This window comes from Hibiscus syriacus, unplaced genomic scaffold (assembly GCF_006381635.1).
Source record: "Hibiscus syriacus cultivar Baekdansim isolate YM2019G1 unplaced genomic scaffold, ASM638163v2 tig00116996_pilon, whole genome shotgun sequence".
Lineage (NCBI taxonomy): Eukaryota > Viridiplantae > Streptophyta > Magnoliopsida > Malvales > Malvaceae > Hibiscus > Hibiscus syriacus.
In genome coordinates this window covers 3,666,484-3,686,586 of record NW_024063512.1, presented here as the reverse complement: position 1 = coordinate 3,686,586, position 20,103 = coordinate 3,666,484, and the positions used below count along the sequence as shown (strand labels likewise).

At 33.5% G+C, this 20,103-nt stretch overlaps 2 protein-coding genes and 1 pseudogene across 3 annotated transcripts; 1 reads left to right on the top strand and 2 right to left on the bottom strand.

Moving 5' to 3' along the window:
• Nucleotides 1-24: 24 nt before the first annotated feature.
• LOC120193699 (NAC domain-containing protein 7-like) lies at nucleotides 25-1,420 on the top strand. 2 transcript variants are annotated; one of them, XM_039196135.1, is made up of 3 exons: nucleotides 25-205; nucleotides 305-573; nucleotides 674-1,420. In XM_039196135.1, exons 1-3 carry the CDS (start codon nucleotides 46-48, stop codon nucleotides 1,292-1,294), a joined length of 1,050 nt encoding a protein of 349 aa, XP_039052066.1. In that variant the 5' UTR covers nucleotides 25-45; the 3' UTR covers nucleotides 1,295-1,420. The 2 variants fall into 2 exon arrangements, with proteins under 2 accessions (XP_039052066.1, XP_039052067.1); XM_039196136.1 differs by having other exon boundaries at nucleotides 305-576; nucleotides 680-1,420.
• A 9,173-nt stretch (nucleotides 1,421-10,593) lies between these two features.
• Nucleotides 10,594-13,482, bottom strand: LOC120193638. Its single transcript, XM_039196081.1, has 3 exons — nucleotides 12,401-13,482; nucleotides 11,556-12,127; nucleotides 10,594-11,450 (listed from the first exon to the last, which is right to left on the bottom strand). Exons 1-3 carry the CDS (start codon nucleotides 13,480-13,482, stop codon nucleotides 10,594-10,596), a joined length of 2,511 nt encoding a protein of 836 aa, XP_039052012.1.
• A 2,860-nt stretch (nucleotides 13,483-16,342) lies between these two features.
• LOC120193637 lies at nucleotides 16,343-19,743 on the bottom strand (annotated as a pseudogene).
• Nucleotides 19,744-20,103: the final 360 nt, after the last annotated feature.

Sequence of the window (20,103 nt, the reverse complement as noted above, 5' to 3'; positions counted from 1 at the left end):
TGTACATTTTAATGCAGGTTTTGATTGTTCTTTGATTAGAAGAATATGAATACCTTTTCAAATGTTCCTCCGGGCTTTAGGTTCCATCCCACAGATGAAGAACTCGTAGATTACTACCTCAGAAAAAAAATTGCTTCAAAAAGGATAGATCTGGATGTCATCAAAGATGTTGATCTTTATAAAATTGAACCATGGGATCTGCAAGGTAACAATAAATCCATTTTTCTTTTCTCTTCTTGCATTATCAAATATGCAGATTGTTTGATCAACCACTGAGATGTATTTTGTTTTGTGGGGATCATAGAATTGTGCAGAATAGGGACCGAGGAACAAAATGAATGGTACTTCTTTAGCCACAAAGATAAGAAGTATCCGACAGGTACTCGCACTAATAGAGCAACAAAAGCAGGGTTCTGGAAAGCCACGGGAAGAGACAAAGCTATTTACTGCAGGCATTGCCTTACTGGTATGAGAAAAACCCTAGTCTTCTACAAAGGACGAGCACCCAATGGACAAAAATCTGATTGGATCATGCATGAGTATCGACTCGAAACTAATGAAAATGGAACTCCTCATGTAAGTGTGTGTGTATATATATATGACTTCATTGCATGACAAAGGTACATTACAGATTTTCTAATGGTTTTCGATTAATTTGTTGTCTTTGTTATTCCACCAGGAAGAAGGATGGGTGGTTTGCAGGGTGTTCAAGAAGCGAATGACTGCAGTGCAAAAAGTGAGTGAATATGAATCTTCATACTGGTACGACGAGCAAATCTCGTTCATACAGGAACTTGAATCCCCAAGGCGAATTCCTCAGCCATATGCAGCGTCATACCATCACCATTATCCCTGCAAGCAAGAACTTGAAATGCAACAAAATTTGCCTCATCATAACACTTTCCTTCAACTCCCTCAGTTGGAAAGCCCCAGAGTTCCACAATCTACCGCAAGCGTAAGCTGCAACTCGGTTGTTCCTTACGGGAGCACTTTGCAGTCGTCGACTCTTACACAGGAAGAGCACATGCATCAGCAAAATCTGAACTTGCTTTATAACAACAATGAGCAAGCGGTGGACCAAGTGACGGATTGGCGAGTTCTCGACAAATTCGTTGCCTCTCAGCTCAGCCATGAGGAAGCTTCCAAGGAAAACAATTATTCCAATGCAGCTACCAGTTTTCAAATGGCCGAACAAATGAATTTGCTACCCAATGAATCCAAAAGGCCAGGGATTGCTCATCAGGAATATACCTCTACGTCCACTTCGAGTTGTCAAATCGACCTGTGGAAGTGAAAGTATATTCTACTCATTATAGCATATATACTAATTATAGAAGGAAATTTATAAGAAAAAAATGTCTTTAATCAAGGTTTCTGTACATGATAAAACTACAATATATGGTATTGTATTAGCTATGGACCTGGGATGCAGTTATTATAAACATTAACATACAAAGTACAAATAAATTAGTACTTTTACTATGGCCGACAGGTCTTTATTGGGACCGAATCGGCCTAATATTGAATGTATTTTCAGCTTGATATACAATATGATGCTTTCTTTATTGAAATCTTTGTTCTTCTTCGTTCATTGTATTTATTTATTTTAAAACTTTTCACTCTTTCAGAAATTTTCAGGCACACTCACAAATCACCATCATCGTCTTCTTTGTAGTTTCATATAAGTGCAGGACATTAATAGGAAGGAAACATTTTGTGATGACGAAAGAACAAGTATATATTGAGCTATAAAATTCTAATAAATATAGTCCAGAAATTCAAAGTTTAAATGCTTTATACTTTAATTAAGTTTAATATCCCTTAACATTGAACTAGTCAGGCGTCGAATAAAGATAAGGCAAATGCCGGCAGCTCAGAAAGAAGTTAAAATTGACTATAATGTTCCTATGGCAGTGCATGTGGTTGAAAATAAGTTAGAATTGGTGCATGCTATAATGAAAGCATAGCACAAAGCAGATTGCAGGTCATAGTTACAATACCCAACTGTGTACCAACTGTTTCCATTTCAACGGAGAAAAATGTTTTCCTCACGATCAAACCTAATTTGTTGGTCGCACCATGAATGCAGACATAACCCGAAATTGTCTAGTAACCAATAGCTATTTAACATTTTGTATCATCAAATTCATTGAGTGACATTAGTGATAGAAGTGTGCTCTTATTCCTAGAAGTCGCGGATTTGATCAGTTATATCTATAGGGTGTGTGTATGTTGTCCATGATTAAAAATATTCTGAACATATATTATCTCAAAATCACCACATACAATTAAAAAAATTCTTTCTCACCAGGGATGGACCCAAGGGGAAAATTTTATTGATAATTTTATCACTTCTAAAATTTTATAAGTACACCGCTCCTAAAATTTTATAAATTCGTTTCTCCTCACATCAAATACTGATATCCTTCGACCTCACGTTCTTCTTCACACATTCGAATCCGGAACATAACATGCAAATGGAAAATTTGACAGCTCAGGAAAGAGAATTTAGATGATAAATTGCTAATATTTAGTAATAGTTGCCTGTTCACAAAAAATATATATATACCTTTGGTTTAGCTACATACCTGTTCAACAAGATGAATTCAGCCAGACTGATCTATCTCCTTCAGGTTAGCGAACTTGTTAGATCCTTATGCCGGAAGTATTAGAAACAAGGAAGCACATATATATATATGCACTCCCTTATTTAACATGAAAAATATCAACATTAAACTGCAGTCTGTCCAGGAGGCAATTGACGACGATGAGCCGCCATGGGAGCAAAACATGAAGGAGATAGCATTGCTAGAAGAATATTCAAGGAGAGGGATGACAGCAGTTGACAAATTGATCGATGTTTGTTTTGAATTTTCTTTTATTACCAGCTTGATTTAAATACCTGGAGGAAGGGAACCAAACTTCAGGTGTTCAGTAATAATGGATGATTACAGGATTAAGAGGCAAGAAAAGTAGTATTGATCAATGGCTGTTACTCACCGGGAGAACATCTTTTTTACTTGGGTTGAACCCAAGCATGACAATGTATCCCTTTAAAGCAATGAAACATAATTTTCGGAGCGACATAATCATTGGGCGTGATCTCATTGGTTCATATGAAGAGAGGCATGCTCGAACTTGATCATGAAAAAAAAAACAAAGCTTTACATTTCATGGCTTCCTCTCAAGTTTGTTTACTTGTGGTAAAAGAAGCCGAAGAATATGACCATACATTTGCAAGCAGTCCATCGATGCAGGTGTGGCTGAATAATTAGGGTTCATTAAAAATGTTGTTTGCAGACTAAGATAACATAATTGACCATTTGAAAGCATGGTTATCAGCGTGCTAATTCATTAGTTTCTGAATCCCAAGACCTCAACGGTTCCCGGAGTCCGGACCTTGTACTTAATCCATTTTCATGTCTATTAACCATTATATCTTTAGTGTTGCTAATATAATATGATCATTTATAAATACTTTGTTTAACAACATGTTGTGAGCACTCAGTTTCACTTTTAAATTTATCTATTGGATCCAAAGGGAGTAAGTTATTTTTTTTCAATATATCACATGCGTAAATTCTTTTGGATCATCTGTCATTTTTTATTTTAATTATTAATTACTTTTTCTAATAAAATTCTAACTAATATTATATTTTTTATTTTTGATTATCGATGTTAAAATATTAACGATAATACTCATTAAACTTCTTAGTCTAATTCAGTGGCTAAGCATTAGAAGACTCCTATGCAAGGGGTCTTTGGTTTGATGCCAATCAATGTAAATAGTATTGAACCCTAATTTTAATGAGACATGTTATCATCTAATTGGTGACATAAAATTATTTAAAAATGACACATAAATTAGAATGTTGATGAGGAGAGAGAAAATGACACATAAAATAAAAAAAATAAAAATTGATATTAATATCACCATTAATATTTTAACGATGATGATTAAAATAAAAAAAAATCATAACATCAATGACAATTTTACTAAAAAGATAATTCAATGAACCAAGTAAAAATATATAATATGTTGGTAACTAATGGTGTGCTTTATCTTAAGTATAATTTTTTGTGTGCAATTTTAAATTTTTTTAAGAGGATAATTGTTATTCCTAGAGGTATCGGGTATGAGTACGTCATCTAAGGGTATTTAAACGTCTATTGTAAAATAGTTAATATTTGAATACATATTACCTTACAATCATCTCAGACTAATGAAAAAAAATTATTTATCGATGTAGCTCTTTATTTTTTTCGTATTTAACCCCTTTTATGTTTTTTATTTTGTAGGTTTTAATCAGAAGATAATCATTCTGTCCTCAAAAGAGTGGGATTCGTTGAGAGATTTTAGGGCAAATTGGGTTTGACTAAGATAAGTATCGAAGAGGTTTTGACCAAATCGTGTAATCGGACCTGAATTTGAGTTGAATCGGTTTAGATTCATCTAGCTTTGGGCTTTCTTGGAAATGGACCTTGGGGCATTGACTACTCTTGGTGGATGTGTTTAGGATAAGTTTAGAAAAATGGTATGTATTAGAGTCGGATTAAAATTAGTTTCTAGAATTTAATTTTAATATAATTTTATATTTATAATTACTATTGTATATATATATATATATAAATTCACAAATTAAATAAATATAAAACAATGTATGCATACATACTAATTTCAATAGGAAAAACAACACATGCGCCAATGTGTTAATGATTATGTTGGAGAGTAACTCTAAAATCTTGAGGCTTGTTGGTAGGCCATTATGGGCCTAAATGATGAGCTTTCTAAGTAGGCCTATCCTGACGTCTAGTGCTGTAGCTACGGCAGTGCCTAACTAAGCTACAAAATTAAATAAAGTAACAAAAAATAACGTACATGTGCCAGTTATCCATTCATACTTATAGTTGGATCTGTGTTCAATTATAAGTTCCTCAATTATTTCTTCATGCAACTACACAAATGTTCCCACTATTGGTTTCGTTTGGATTGACTGAAAACAATGTTTTGATGGCAGATTGGAAGGCCAACTGGTGACGTCTTTAATTTTTGGTTTAAGTAATCTGATTTAAAATTAAATTAATAGGTTAGTTGTAACATAGGGGTTAAGACTTTTCTTCTTCTTAAAAAAATCTTTGAGTTTTATAAATTCTCAAAATTTTTAAGGAAATTAATGTGATTTTTGAACTCGTGTTTATTATTCTTGAGGTGTTGGAAGCATATATTTCTAGTCTTCATCCGCTCTACCAGTTTGAATTGTTTGCATAAATATTGTCTTTCAAGTGGGGTGTCAATACTCTATACTTATTAGAAATAATATGACCTTGAAATATAGAGCATTAATACTTAAGCTTTTTATTTGTTTTAAGTATTCAATTATACTCAAAGTTTTTGTGTCAATACTTTAAGTATGGTATTAATATTCTTTCATTCTAAAATGCATGTAGAGTGTTATTTTATAGAAATATAGATATTTGACCTCAAATCCAGAAATTTTAGAAAAGAATAATATTTTTAATCACTCAAATCATTTGATGGATCACAAACTTATTTTAATATTATATCCTATGAGAACCAATCATATAAACTAATCATTCCAACCATAAATGTGACGTCATTTAATTTTATCCCAAAAGTACATATTGGATGCCTAGCTCAAAACCATAGACCAAGTCCTAAACGCCAGTGCCACCGACCTCGTGATCAGATCACATCAATTGATATGACTCGATTATGTGTTTCGAGTCATATATATTGTTGTCGGATCGTGATTCTAGTAAGAAACTCTGCAATGCTTGAAATGATTCTGAAAATGCAAAATTAACGTTGTGAATATGAGATAAACAAATAAAGAATGAAATTGAAAAGGATGTGGATGAATTTGAAGTGGTTTGCAAATGAAAGAAGTGTGGTGGTGATAATGGTTGAATGGATGTAACGAAAATGGTGAAGGATGGTTGTAGTTGGCGAGGATGATGATAGAAATTCAAAGGATGGATTGTGACCCGTTAGCTAATTATAGCTAAGAACCAACAATATAATATGATGGAATCGAGGTTGAAGAGGATGGAACGTGACCCACTAGCTATAGGTGAGCTAGGAACCAACATTATAATAAAATGAAATGGAGGAAGGCTTCAAGACTGACAAGAAACCGATAGAGTTCCAATCCAAGAACTAAAATGAAAGGAACCTTTCAAAGAGTTTATTATGAAAAGAGTTCTAAGTACAAATGCCATGGAGGTGCCTATTTATAGTGTTGATAGGCACCATATGAAGAGTTTTTACAATTAAAATAAAACAATCACCTAAATGCAATTGAATTCAATTAAATGATTTGTCATTCTTCTTATTCTTTGATGGCTGACCATGTAGATTGAAAATGGATGAATTAAGCTTTAATTTGAGATAATTCTAGCCTTAAATTCATCCAAAAAGCAGGGGTGACTCTTGGGCTGCCTTGCTTTGATTGCAAATGGAAGAAAAGATGATAAATGAAGTCATAGAATGAATATGAACATCCTACATGTCCAAATCAACTTGTCTCTTCAAATTCCTTGCTGATTTTATCACTTAATTTGGTGGTTAATGAAATAAAATCAGCCTTCGTTGCTTGTTTCCTTGTAGAATATGATCAACCTTCAAAAGATGATAAAGGCCTTGAATGCTGGTTATTGCATGTCCCCTTGCTTGAACGTGAATAGCCTTCAATGGGTGATAACATCAACCTTGAATGCCTTGAATTGGTGAATTAAGATGGCCATCAATTGCTTGTCTCTTGGTAGAAGATGAAAGGACTCTTCCTTGGCTCAAACTAATCCAAATCATCCTTATATAAAATTCCTGTAATTAAAATTCCAGTCTGCAATGTCTTCAGTAAATCGATCATATCTCAAGCTCACGATATCGGATTGAGGTGATTCAAAAGGCATTGGAAACCTAAGAGATAAAAGAATAATTTCCAATTGATTTCTGGACCCAAAAACATTTGTATCGCATCCACAATTAGAAGACATTCTAATTGATATTCTTGCATCTGTTGAAACCTTTCAACTTCTCTCATGCACCTAAACACAAAGGTGAATTTTATTCAATCTTTAATTAAAAACATGCAAGAAACAATTAAGAGTTAGTTTAATAAATGAACTAGCTTGATGAATGAACTAGTTTAATTAATGAACTAACTTTATTCAATGAACTAGATCATGAATGAAGTAGCTTACTAAATGATCTAATTATGCATAAATGAACTACTTCCCTAAATGAACTAGATGCTTTAAATGCAATGCATGATTACATGAACAACACACTTATTAAATGCAATGAATGCCACACAACTAATAAAACTCATGCGATGAATGATATCATATGATAAGCATATCCCAAGAGGTAAATACAAACATATGATATGATATAGTGCATAAGTGAGCATGTATAGGATGAAGTAAGGTAGAACTCCCTTTGAATCAGCCTTGGTGAACTTCAATGATTTAGTCAGATCAAGATGAAAGTTAGGGTTAATTGGGATCACATCATCAAGAAAAGGGTGTCGATCGACATCCAATTTTTTTTTTACAAAAACAAAGATATAGAAAATATTAAAAATAAAAATGATATCACTTAAATAAAATTTATTTATTAAATTGTTAAATTCAAACAACATTATTTAAATAAATACTTGTATGTATTAAATAAGTTATATATATTACACAAAATAATTTTTTTTTATCTATATAGTAAATGTAGTATAATCTAATGTAGGTATATAATGGTTTCATGCATAAAAATACTTTAAAATAGAAGAAGGTTTTGGGCTGGAAAGGAGGACAAGATTATTGAATGATTGATTAAAAAAAGGACAAGATCCAGAAGAACCTGTTGAATGCATCCCTCCGATCAAACCGATCCTGTGGTTAATTAGTGAGGGGTTGAATCAGAAATGCATGTCCTCTTCCTGCCCTGCCTACATTATTTTGTGGTTCACAAACATCAATTGTCCATGCACTACACTGCCTTAACTATTTGGGGGTTAATGTATCCACTACTCTCCCACCCAACTTAGAACCTTTGTTGGATGAGAGCTTAGGTTTCATTATACTCTAATTTTTATACATCTGAAAACATTGTAGGTTAATGTATATATCAAATATGAATATTTTATTATAATCTAACTATAATCAACTGCTCAGTTTAAATCATGCAAGTATGCTATTTTTTTTATTATTATGAACAGTGACTGATCCACAATTATTTGAGGTAGATACATATTCATCTTGAAATTCGAATTTTTTTAAATTAGTTGTTTATTCTACCGATGATGTTACCCTAAAATTTATTTGTATCCACTCATCCAAATATTTTGCGTTATTAACATTTGTGTACTTACCCTAAAAAATATTTATAGATCCGTCATAAATCTAAGATAATTATAAGATACTATTTATTTAAAATTCTCTTATCTAGTTAACAATATAAGCATACACATTCTACATACTATTTAAATTTGAGACTTCCAAAGAATAAAAAAAAACTTTGAAAACCATAATAATATCAGAAGCACCAAATCGGACATCAACTTTTGTCGATTTCAATGAACAAAAAAACTTTATCGATTTCTACCCAACCCCACCACCCAGAAGAAAGGAAGAGAGAGTGGAAACACCGACAGCAGCAAATAGCTTCTGCAGGCTTTATACAGGGACTCTGCTATTCCATATATTGTACATGTAGCTAGACATGTTTGTTGTTTTTTATTATTATAAAATTTATAATACTAGAATATTTTCATGTTTAAATTATTATTTTGTCAATCAAAGTTTTTGAGTTAAAGTATCTCGGACTTAAATTATTTGGATTTAGATCATTTTGATTCTGTTTAAGTTTAATTTCTTTATAAATCATGTTATGTCATATTCTAATTTGAGATAATCAGATCAATTTTGAGGTTCCAGACAGATTTAAATTTTCAAACACTAATGCCATGTTTGCAGATTTTGATGGTTTAATTAGTTTTAGGCTACTAATGTTTTTGAAATCATTATAATCAAGTTTTTGCCTCTCTCAAATTTAATGGTTTAATTATATTTAAGAATCCTTTCAGTTTTAAAATTAAATTTTGACTTTTAATTTTCTAGTTTAATTACTCTTTAAGATCCTTCAATTTTAAAATTAGTGAAATAAAATCATAACTCCTTTAAAATTTATGCTTTATTCAATTTTAAGGACCTTATTTATTTCAAAGTTAAACAACTTACCCCATCGTAATTCATTCTTGATTCCGTCCCTGCATACTTGCATTATATTTACATATCACATTTAATATTTTTATCATATCTTAACTATTTTCACACCATCATAATATCATATGTAATATTGTGACTTATAATATATATATATATATACACTTCAGTAACACAACTCCACCGTTTTCTTTGAAAGAATTAGCAATATAATAAAATTATTTTTCATATACAGTTTATTAAGTTGTTAATTTGATTTGTTTTAATTAGCTAGACGAATAGTTTGTACAATATTTAAAAATTAAAAAGAAAAAGGAGACAAACAATTTCTCAAATGGTAAAGAACTCAAAATTTGTCAATATCCTAAAATTATATGAATTATTAGTTGATATATGTTGCGTAAATTAAAGTTCACATAATTATGTCTATTTGAACTCTAAAATTTAAAACATAAATTCTTAATCCTAAAACATTAAATTTTAAAATGGTAAGTGTGTTGAGGTTGAGATAGGCATGAGAGCAGACTGAAATTATGACCGGGACGAATGATTATAGAGAGAAAGGAGTTCTTGTCTCTCCTAAAAATTTTGGCTTAATAATATTTTAAATCTCTATCAATTTAAATTTAAGTGAAAATAATTTTTTGTTTTTTCCCATATTTTTAGATTAAATAAATAACAAATACCTATAATTTTGAATTTAAATATCTTATTCCTCTCAATATTTAATCTTAACTCTGTCTTTGATTATGACCGTGATTCCATGAACACATATGATATGGCCTTTCAATTGAAATGCCTCCGGCTGCTGGATATTCAAACAAACATGTAAATTTGATTCATGCATGCATGTATTATTCCAACATTAATTTAGTATCTCTTGAGATTATATATATATATATATATATAGTGTACCTCCCCAATTTTTCATCAATAATAATAATAATTTTATTTTAAATAAATTTTAAATAATTAAAGAAATCATTGAACAGAGATCCAGTTAAGTAAGAATTTTTAGTTGCTTTATTTAATTTTGTTTGTGGTATTTCTCCATCAATGCACGTATTACTTTTCTATTCGAATAAGTATACGCTATTATAGGACTGTTTTATTACAGTTTTAAAATTATATATTATTTACAATATATAAATATTTATCAACAAACTTCATAAATATAACTTATTGTTCAAAAGAATACAAAATAAACAAAAAATTGTTTTTATAATTCCTAGTTTAATTTTTTTTTGGATAAGTTAAATTTTATTATCTATAAGAGCAGAGTTCTGCTACAAATAAACAAAACCAATCAGAACAGAAATACAAACAACATACTTACAAAAGACATTGATTGGTTTAAGTAATACCCCAAGCAATACAAAGGTTAGAATTTGTTCTATCAGCTCTATTAATATTTTTACCCTTTAGTTGAATTCGCACGGCTTCAATAATAATCTTGAGCAATTCATCGGTTGATCTATGACGACCTTGAAAGATTCTACGATTCCTTTCCTCCCATAAAGTGTAGATATAGGCTGTCCAAGCAATCTTCAGGATGGTGATGAGCAAGGATTTCCCTTTCCAAGTTGAAGAAGCCCGAGTAACCATTTCTTCCCAAGTAGATGAAGCATTCTTCAAGCCATTAAGCATAAGGACAGAGCTCCAAAGACGAACAACAAGAGAACATTGACAGAAAAGGTGATTTCTCGTCTCCTGATCATTACTGCAGTTAACATAAGTCCCATCTGTGGAAATTCCTATTTTGAGTAGCCGATCTCTAGTTGGTAATCTGTTTAACAAAGACATCCAAGCAATCAAACTGAATTTAGGAATGTGCATGGGAAACCAGATAAGATTCTGCCAGGGAACCTTCTCTCTTTTGATACAAATAGATTTCCAAATGTCGTTAAGCCTAAGATAACCAGAAGATGATAAGATGGTGAGTGTAATAGATCGCAGTTTCAAAATTCTATTAACACTCCAGCTCACATTAAAACCTGCAACAAAATTCCAGAAATCTTGATCTTTGAAAACATAAGATTTTAACCAAGCAACCCAAAGCGAGCCATCACCCTCTAGGATTTTCCTAATTAGATCAATAGAACAAGCTTGATTCCAGATTTCAGTGTTCTTTATGCCAAGACCACCTTCGACTTTAGAGAAGCAGATAAAATCCCAGCTCACTCGAGCACCAGAAGCAGGCTTGTCATCACCTTTCCAGAAAAATCTGGAACAGAGCTAGTCCACTTTGGAAAGAATCGAATTTGGAAGGATAAGCTGTCTGCACCAGTAATTCGAGACGCTGAAAAGAACAGAACGGATGAGTTCAAGTCTGCCAGCGTAGCTCAGATTTCTAGCAGGCCAATGGTGGAGCCTCTGTTTAATTTTTTCAATAAGCACAACACAATCCTTCTCCGTAAGTTTACGAGTAACAAGAGGGATACCTAAGTATCTCACAGGTAAACTGCCTCTTTTGAAACCAGTAATCTGTTGAAAAAATTCCATTGATCTTGAAGATGAACCAACAGAAAAAATTTCACATTTGGAGGAATTAAGTTGAAGCCCAGAGATTTCATAAAAAAGATCCAGAACGCTTAAGACACCCATAATAGAATCAGCACTACCCTTACAAAAAATCATTAAATCATCAGCGAAAGAAAGATGGGTAAGACCAATCCTTTTGCATTTTGGGTGATAACCAAACACTCCTTTGGCAGCAGCCAAATTAAGCATCTTAGATAAAACATGCATAGCAAGAACAAATAGAGTAGGAGAGAGTGGGTCACCCTGTCTTAACCCTCTAGTGCCCTTGAAATAACCAATAAGAGAACCATTGAAAGAGATGGAATACCTAGCTTGAGTGAAACAAGTCTCAATCCAAGTAATAAATCTAGAAGGAATAAGAAGGGCTTTGAGGATAGAGGAAATAAAGTCCCAATGGAGAGATTAAAAAGCCTTATGAAGGTCAATCTTCATGGAGCATCTAGGAGAAACAGTTTTTCTACAGTAACCTTTAACCAATTCTTGGGCAAGGAGGGTATTATCAACAATACTCCTACCCTTGATGAAAGCAGTTTGGTTTAAAGAGATGATATCATGGAGAAATTCAGACAATCTTCTAACTAAAATTTTAGTGATAGCTTTGTAAAAGACTGAACATCACGATATGGGTCTGAAATCTTTAACAGCTTTAGGATTTGGAACTTTAGGAACAAGAGCAATGATAGTGGAATTAAAACTAGGATTCATATAGTTGTTATGGAAAAAATACTTTACAGCTGCCAAGACATCATCTCCCACAATAGACCAAGCCTTTTTGAAGAAACATGGAGAATAACCATCTGGACCAGGGGCCTTATCATTACCTTGGCTAAAAAAGGCTTCTTGAATTGCTTTATTAGTAATATCCATAACAAGAACAAAAGCTGCATCAGAAGGAAGAGAATAATTCAGCAGCTCTTTAAGGGAAGAATGATCAATGTTTTTAACTCTGTTGTCAACAGATCCAAGCAACTTTGAGAAAGATGAAGTAACTTCCTTTGATATAGCATCGAAAGATTCTAAACGGTTTCCATTGCCATCAATAAGAACACGAATAGTGTCTCTCTTGTTCTTAAAAGCAAGCATAGAATGGAAGAATTTAGTGTTTTTATCACCATTTTTAATCCACTTAATTTTTTCCTTATGTTTAAGAAACAAGATTTCAGCTTCTTCAAGAGTCTTCAGCTCATCTTGTAAGATAATCTCCTTTTCAATTCCATCCTTACCTTTTAAGGTACGGAGTTGTTGTAATTCCAGCTCAGCTTTTTTAGCTTTCACTTTAGAAGGAAGATTATTAAAGTTTTCATTGTTAAACTGTTTAAGAGCAGATTTTAGTCTTTTAAGCTTAGTGAAGAGAACAGACATAGGATTACCACTAGAAAAAGGGAGCCAAGAGTTCCTCACAACATTCAAGAAGCTAGGATGATCAGACCAGAAATTAAAAAATTTGAAAGGTTTAGGTCTATTTAAATGAGACTCTTTAGCAAGGTTAACAATAGCCATACAGTGGTCAGAAACACCAGGAGAGAGGAATTCCACAAAAGAGAGAGGAAAAGCAGTAAACCAGTAAGGATTTATAAGAACCCTGTCAAGCTTTCTTGCAAGAAAGAGATCCGTCTGCTTGTTGCTCCAAGTGAAAGAAGGACCAAAGAAAGGGTGATCAAGAAGATCTAACTCATGAGTAAGATCCTGGAAATCTTTCATGTCAGAGGTGAGGTAATGGCCGAGAAAGTCATGGTCAGAACTTTCGTGGGAGTGAAAAAAGTATTAAAATCACCTCCAATAATCCAAGGGTAATGACAAACAGAAGAATTCACAACTTTTAACTGATGCCATAATTGTCTCCTAATAATTCCATCATTGCTACCATAAATAACATAAAGGAAAAAAGGGGAACTGTAGTAGAAGCCTGTTACAGTGATAATTTGATCCGAAACAAAAATGACATTAAAATCAAGACCTTTTCTCCAAAGCAACCAAATTCTACCATTGATACCAAAATCATAGTTTGAAATGAAATTCCAATTAGAGAATTTAAAATTTAAAATTTTCTCTGAATTTTCAGCTTTTACTCTAGTCTCCATTAAGCATAAAACATCTACTTTATTCTGGGAAGCTCTTTGGATCACTCTATCTTGTTTGAGAGGATTATTACGTCCTCTAATGTTCCAAAAGCTTAAGATCATTAAGGAGGAGAAGATCCCTTTTGACCTCCCACATTAAGACTTTTAGATTTTTCAACTTGGTCTTTCTTCTTTGATTTTATTTCATTCACAAGATTTGCTACTCATAAAGAAGCAGTTCTGACTTTTCGATGCTGAATTTCTAAGGGGGGTAGAGATGTCATCAACCGAGTTTAGAATATCAAATCTGTTTGTCGAACCAACAAAAGGGACTTTAGAATTGAGCTTTGGGGGTCTGCCTCTACCTTTTTTAATAGAGGCTGGTTTAGAAGAATCCACTTCTAAGATTTCAGAAGTTTGAGATTTGGCAGCATCAGAGGCATTAGAAACTAAAGAAGTGGAGTCATTATCGGTTATAACAGTTAAAGTATCAATTATAGTACTATTTAAATCGACAGATCGAGAGGGATTTAAACATGTAACTTCAGAAGATTGAAGAGTACTTTGGGGGTTTACAATAGTAGAGTTTAGAAAAGAGAATGTTTTTGCATTCTGTGATGCTTTGTCATTAGGGACAGTAGCAACAAAACTGTTAAGATCAAAGCTAGTTAAGGTTTCCTAGGAAACTATTACATTAGGATTAGAACTATCCCCTATTTGAAAAGAAGAAATTGTACCAACAATGTCAAAATGAGCAACAACAGAAATCAAAGGTTCAGTATTAGTGTTAACAGGTTCCTGTAAAACTTCAATTCCTTCAACTATAGGTGCTAAAGAATTAGAGACATTAGTTCCTTTTCTTTTCCAAATTAGGGAAGCAGAAGATGAAGGATTAGTTTTTTGAACACATCCTTTATCACTGTGACCAAAATTTTACACTTCCTACATGCTTGAGGGAGCCAAGAAACCTCAACCAAAATCGATGTAGATTTACCATCTTTGAGCATAACATCGACAGACTTAGGAATTTTATCGTTAGCCCCAATTTCGACACATACTTTAGCAAACTCCAATCTAGATTTAGACGCCGTAATGGTGTCCATAGAAATGGGAACACCTATGGCACTGGCAACATAGCTAAGGCCAGCTCTAGAAAAAAGCTCAAGTGGGACATTGAACAATTGAATCCAAACTGGAATTTTAGACATATTAAAGCTAAGTGATTTAAGATTTGGTTCCCATTTCCTAAGAATTAGGGGATTATTATGAACGTGTCAAGGACCATTTTAAATAACCCAATTCATAGCAGATTCAGAAGAGAAAGAGAATATGAATAGGTTACTACCTGCAGAACTTACCTGCAATCGGGAGCCCTTCAAAGCTTTGTTCCATAAACTGTTAACGATCCTTTGGATTGATGCAAAGCTAGGCGAGGCCCCGAGAAACTGTCCCACTAGGGAGAGTTTCCACTCGGAAATACCAGCTTCCAATATCTCCGGAGGAGGGATGACGGTCGGTTTTCCTTCGAGAGACTTTGGTGGGTAGTATTCTAGGTCGTGACCAGTAGAACAACCAAATAACTTTCTACAGTCCATCAAATGAAGGGGAGATCAAAATGAAAGGAAGGGATTGCTTGGAGGAGTGAAAAAACGTAGACAAACGGAAGGAAATCACCGGAAAAGCGATCGGAAATCTCAGAGTTCGATAGCCCAGCTAACGTGCGCTTCCAACGGTTAGCTTTTAACTATTTTTTGTTCCTAGTTTAAATTAAGAATGTATTTGGTTCACGAAATTAAAAATTATTTATGAAGTAGAATTTAGAACTTAATATTACTTGATACATTATCAGAAGTTTTACATTACCTTATTTAATTTATTTGACATAGATTTAAGATTATAATATTTGATGGAGAAATGTAAAATTACCTGAAAGTAAGTTTTATTAATGTGTTTTTTAACAGTTTAACCTTTAATATTAAATTAAAATATTTACATAAAAAGCATAAAATTATTTCAAATAAACATTTAAAATTTATATTTAACATATTATTAATATTTTAAAATTAAAAATTCACTCTAGATATCAAGTTTTGGATAAAGGAAAGCCCTCTGGCTCTATGTTCGTGCAGGACGAACCTCCTGAGCTACAAAGGATGAAACAGTAAGAGGCTGCCGAGCATTGTAGCCAAATGCTTCGGTTATCCAAGAAAAGTGAAGACGTTAGTAGAAAACGCTTATAACCGAAATGTATAATTTTGTAATGCATCAGCTCTCGGCATTTCAGTCATATCCATTATTTGGTCCACACGCCATTGGACATTAAGGAACTCTTCGTTACCCAAATGCCAACTCACAAATGCATAATCAAGGCTCCAAATTGTTGCTTGCTATTCAGGTCCTTATTTTCTATACAATTGTTGAGGAAAAAGTTTGTATGCTTGGATAAAGAAGATAGGCTAGCTGAACCGATAATTCAACAATGAGCTTTTGTTTTTGAGAATTTATCGTAAAGAAGTTGCAACATGAAACCCACCAAAATTACAGGACCCGAAAAGGAGAAATTCAAACGAACTCTCGGAATCATCAAACGGCGGTACAGGGAACTCATGAAACCCACCAAAATTACGTGTATCGAAGTTCGACGGTGAGAAATTATCAGTAGGATCATCAATGCTTCCTATAATATCCATACTATGAAACCTCGCTTTCACAAGAAACATTAGAGGAAAAGTTGAGGTTCATGCTTCCAACCTTATCTGCGACTCAATTACCATCTCCTCGATCAGATGGCCCGGTAAGTGCTTTAGCTTCTTCTGAAGGAATGGCTGGAATGTGACCTTGGAAAAGAGAAATGTGCCCAAACAGCTTATCTTTCCTTGAAAACGTGGTGCCGCAAGAACAAATTCATATATCTTTGCCACAGTGCTTCTCATGAGTTTTCAGATCAACACTTACTGATAATTTCTTGGTACTGCATCTGCTGCAAATGTAGCTCTTGTCACAGTGAGTTCTCTTGTAATGGTTTTTAACGCGTCAAATGGTCTTCAGAGGCTGAAACTTTTTGTGATCCTTGTTCCGCTTGAAACCAGCATAAGGGCAGGAATACTTATTAATAATAGCTGGTTCAGAGTCGGATTCTTTATTGGGTTTTGCAAGTGCTCCTGGTGTTTTGTGCTCATCCCCCTGACCTCTCATGTGCATTTGTAAATTCGCATCTCTCTTGAATCTTTTGCTACATATAGTGCAGAAGTGAGTGTGGGGGGTGCAAGGATCTCTTCCTTTTTCTAACTGCAATATCTCATACTTGTCTGGTAAAAGGAAAAGATTATGGTTTAATTTGACAGTACCACCAACAGATCCACCGGCAGGAATTGCCGTCAACAGTCTTCACCAAAATTAAACCGCTTGAGCTGATATTGGAGTCTTGCTGCGTTTCAGGCGTTATGCTGTGGAGAAAATCCACATAATCATCGGCGTGGAAGCGACAAAGATCCCTATCTCTTAGGGTTTGCTTTTAGGTGAGGATGAAGAATTTGAGAAGGGATGGACATTAGCTCGTCACTGTCAGTTCAGTTTTTCTGTCACCATAATAATAACAAATTAAAACATTAATAATCAAAAGTTTTTCGATAAGTAAGCTAATGTAGATGACTAAGTGCAGGAGCTTCGTCTTGAAGCAGGTGAAGAGCGCCAATTGTCAGCAATTCTGAATGTTGCGTCAGACTGTGGATCTAGACTGATGTCCTCTCCTATCTCTACAAAATACAGATGCATTTTCATATACAATTAATTAAAAATAAGTGTTTGATTATGTTTTTTTAAACTTTATATGCTTGAATTTATTTTTTTGTTAAGTTTGGTGGTTAATGTTTTTTATGTTATCATTTTAAGAGTTTAATTCATCATAGTCGTTATAGAAATCTATCATCCATTCAAAATATAACATGTGTCACATTTATAATTTTTAAAAATTATATTAAAAAAATTAAAATTATTAATTTTTATTAAAAAAATATAAATCTCTCAAAATTCTAAAGTCCCTAAACCCATAAAATCCTTAACTTCAACCTCATCGGTCATCACCGTCACACATTTCTATGGATGTCTCCAATAAGAGATATGACAATGCCAAACATCAAACTATTATTTGTGATTAAGGTTTGGAATTTGAGTATTGAAAAATTTGAAATTTATGAGTTTGAGATGACAACAAGGGTGATTGTCAGTCATTGGATGGTCAGTGAAGAGTGGATCGACGTTCGGCGCAGGGATAAATGTATGTGGCTCTCTAGAGGAGTAATTGCACGTCTATTGTTTTGAGAAAAATGTTAAATTTAGTTTAATTTGTTAATAAAAATGAAAAAGTAAGGAAATTTGCATACACAATTTGGTTTAGACTAGAGTATCAAAATTTTAGACTCGCATTTTTTAATTTATGATTCGCCACTGATTCTACGGTGAAGACAACGACTAGAGTTGGTCATCAACAAGTTTGAAATTAGAGATTTTAGGGATTTGACTTTTTAAAAAATTAAAGAAATTTTTAGTTTCTTATTAAATACTAATTGTAAGGTTTTTTATTTAAAATTTTGTAAACGTGACCTGTGTCATATTTTGAGTAGTTGAATCTCCTAGGCTCCTCAAACTACTCTTCCCTTTTGAATCTACAAATAAAGGATCGATGGTTGAGATGAGAGAATGGGGCATAATACCTATATAACTAATTAAAACAAGAAAAGTATGTCATATTATTAATTTTCAAAATTGCATGCCAGACAGTGTAAAGAAACATATGTCGTCAGTCTGGTTAGATTTGTAGTTTCTTTCTTTCTTTCTTTCTTGTACTCAATTTGTGTAGAATTGGAGACCAGTGCATTTGCATTGCTTTTCCAGCAAAGGAATGTGTTGTCCCAATGGAAAAAAAAGAGGTTTCAAGTGATCTTACTCAGGTCTGAGTAGTATTTAGGCAATATCTTTAATAATTATTTTTTCATTTTTATATAATTTAATAATCTCTAAAATATATTAGGTATAACTAAAACACTCGATTGATTTCATGATTTGTAAAATAAAGAAGAAGCTATTGACTGACATTTCAAAAGTTAAGATTCAAATCTTTATTAGTGACATCTTTTTAATTTCATAGTGTAATAATAAAAAGATATCATGAAGATTAATTTTTGAGTTTTTTATTAAGATAAACATGTTGCATATATGTGGATGTGAATAGTAATAAAACAACTAAATCCATGCGAATAAAATATTATCGAGAAAAGAGAAAAAGAATATTCAAAAAGAGGATTTAGAGACTACAGATAAAGAGGTCAATTTAAGGGGTTGGCAGATCAAATCCCTGTTAGGAGACTTATTCATTAAAGTCAAGTTTACGATACGGGTCGATCTCAATTAGTCAAAGCGAAGTCTTGACTATGTGTGTTGGTTCATTCTCTCAAGTTTTTTCTATTTGTAGAAGAGGTTCAGTGTTCGTCGCGTTTTGTGTCCTTTCTTCGTCTATTTGCTTGAATTGAGAGTGTGGGGCTGTTTCCAAAGGTATTATCTCTCTTTCGTCCTTCATTGTCCTGTGTTTGCTTTGCCTAGTTGGGTGTTCTCTGGAGTTGCTTCTTGATACGGTTCTATGTCCGCTCCTGTGTTTTGTTGTTTCGCATTGGGTGTTCCTTGATGGCTTTCCGGCCGGTGGTGGAGCGGTGAATACATCGTTATCGATGATGTGTTGAGTCCTAGGTGCAGGTGGTTTATGCTTCAATTTCTGGTTTTGTTTTTCGGTCGTGGAAGTGAGGTGGTTGTCGATAAGTGTGGGAGTTGTTTCTTTTGGAAGTTTACCAATTTTGTGAGGATTCGTGCTTTCATTGTTGAACTTTTGGTTGGTGGCGGAGCGTGGCATGTAGTCGCCGATGGTATGGCAACAACATCGTTGTGGTTTGTGCAGACTAACTAGTCCCGAGTAAGGAGGTATGGGCTCCTGTAGCTCTTGGCGTTGGGCCAGGGGAATATTTTCTATAGTGGATTGTTGGCAGCTAGTTTGGTGTGTGTGGTTCTTTGTGTTTTCGTTAGAGGGGTAGCATTGTATGGGCGTTAGTGGAGCTCGACGTGGTTAGCGTTTATAAGTGGTGGGCCCTGGCATTAAATATTGCATCCGCGCATGTTGCGTTTTGCCTGAGGAGTGTTATTGTTTTTAATGGAGACAACTAGTATAGGGCTAGTGGAATGTGAGGTGGAAAGGAGGGGTGCTGCTAAAGAGATT

What these genes read in the sequence shown, in the direction of transcription:
- LOC120193699 (XM_039196135.1), top strand. Translation starts at nt 46, where the DNA reads ATGAATACCTTTTCAAATGTTCCTCCGGGCTTTAGGTTCCATCCCACA. An exon ending in TGAACCATGGGATCTGCAAG is followed by an intron (nt 206 to 304) that starts GTAACAATAAAT and finishes TGGGGATCATAG; the next exon opens with AATTGTGCAGAATAGGGACC. An exon ending in CTAATGAAAATGGAACTCCT is followed by an intron (nt 574 to 673) that starts CATGTAAGTGTG and finishes TCTTTGTTATTC; the next exon opens with CACCAGGAAGAAGGATGGGT.
- LOC120193638 (XM_039196081.1), bottom strand. Translation starts at nt 13,482, where the DNA reads ATGAAAGATTTCCAGGATCTTACTCATGAGTTAGATCTTCTTGATCAC. An exon ending in AAAGATTTCAGACCCATATC is followed by an intron (nt 12,128 to 12,400) that starts GTGATGTTCAGT and finishes TATTCCTTCTAG; the next exon opens with ATTTATTACTTGGATTGAGA. An exon ending in TGGCAGACTTGAACTCATCC is followed by an intron (nt 11,451 to 11,555) that starts GTTCTGTTCTTT and finishes TTTTCTGGAAAG; the next exon opens with GTGATGACAAGCCTGCTTCT.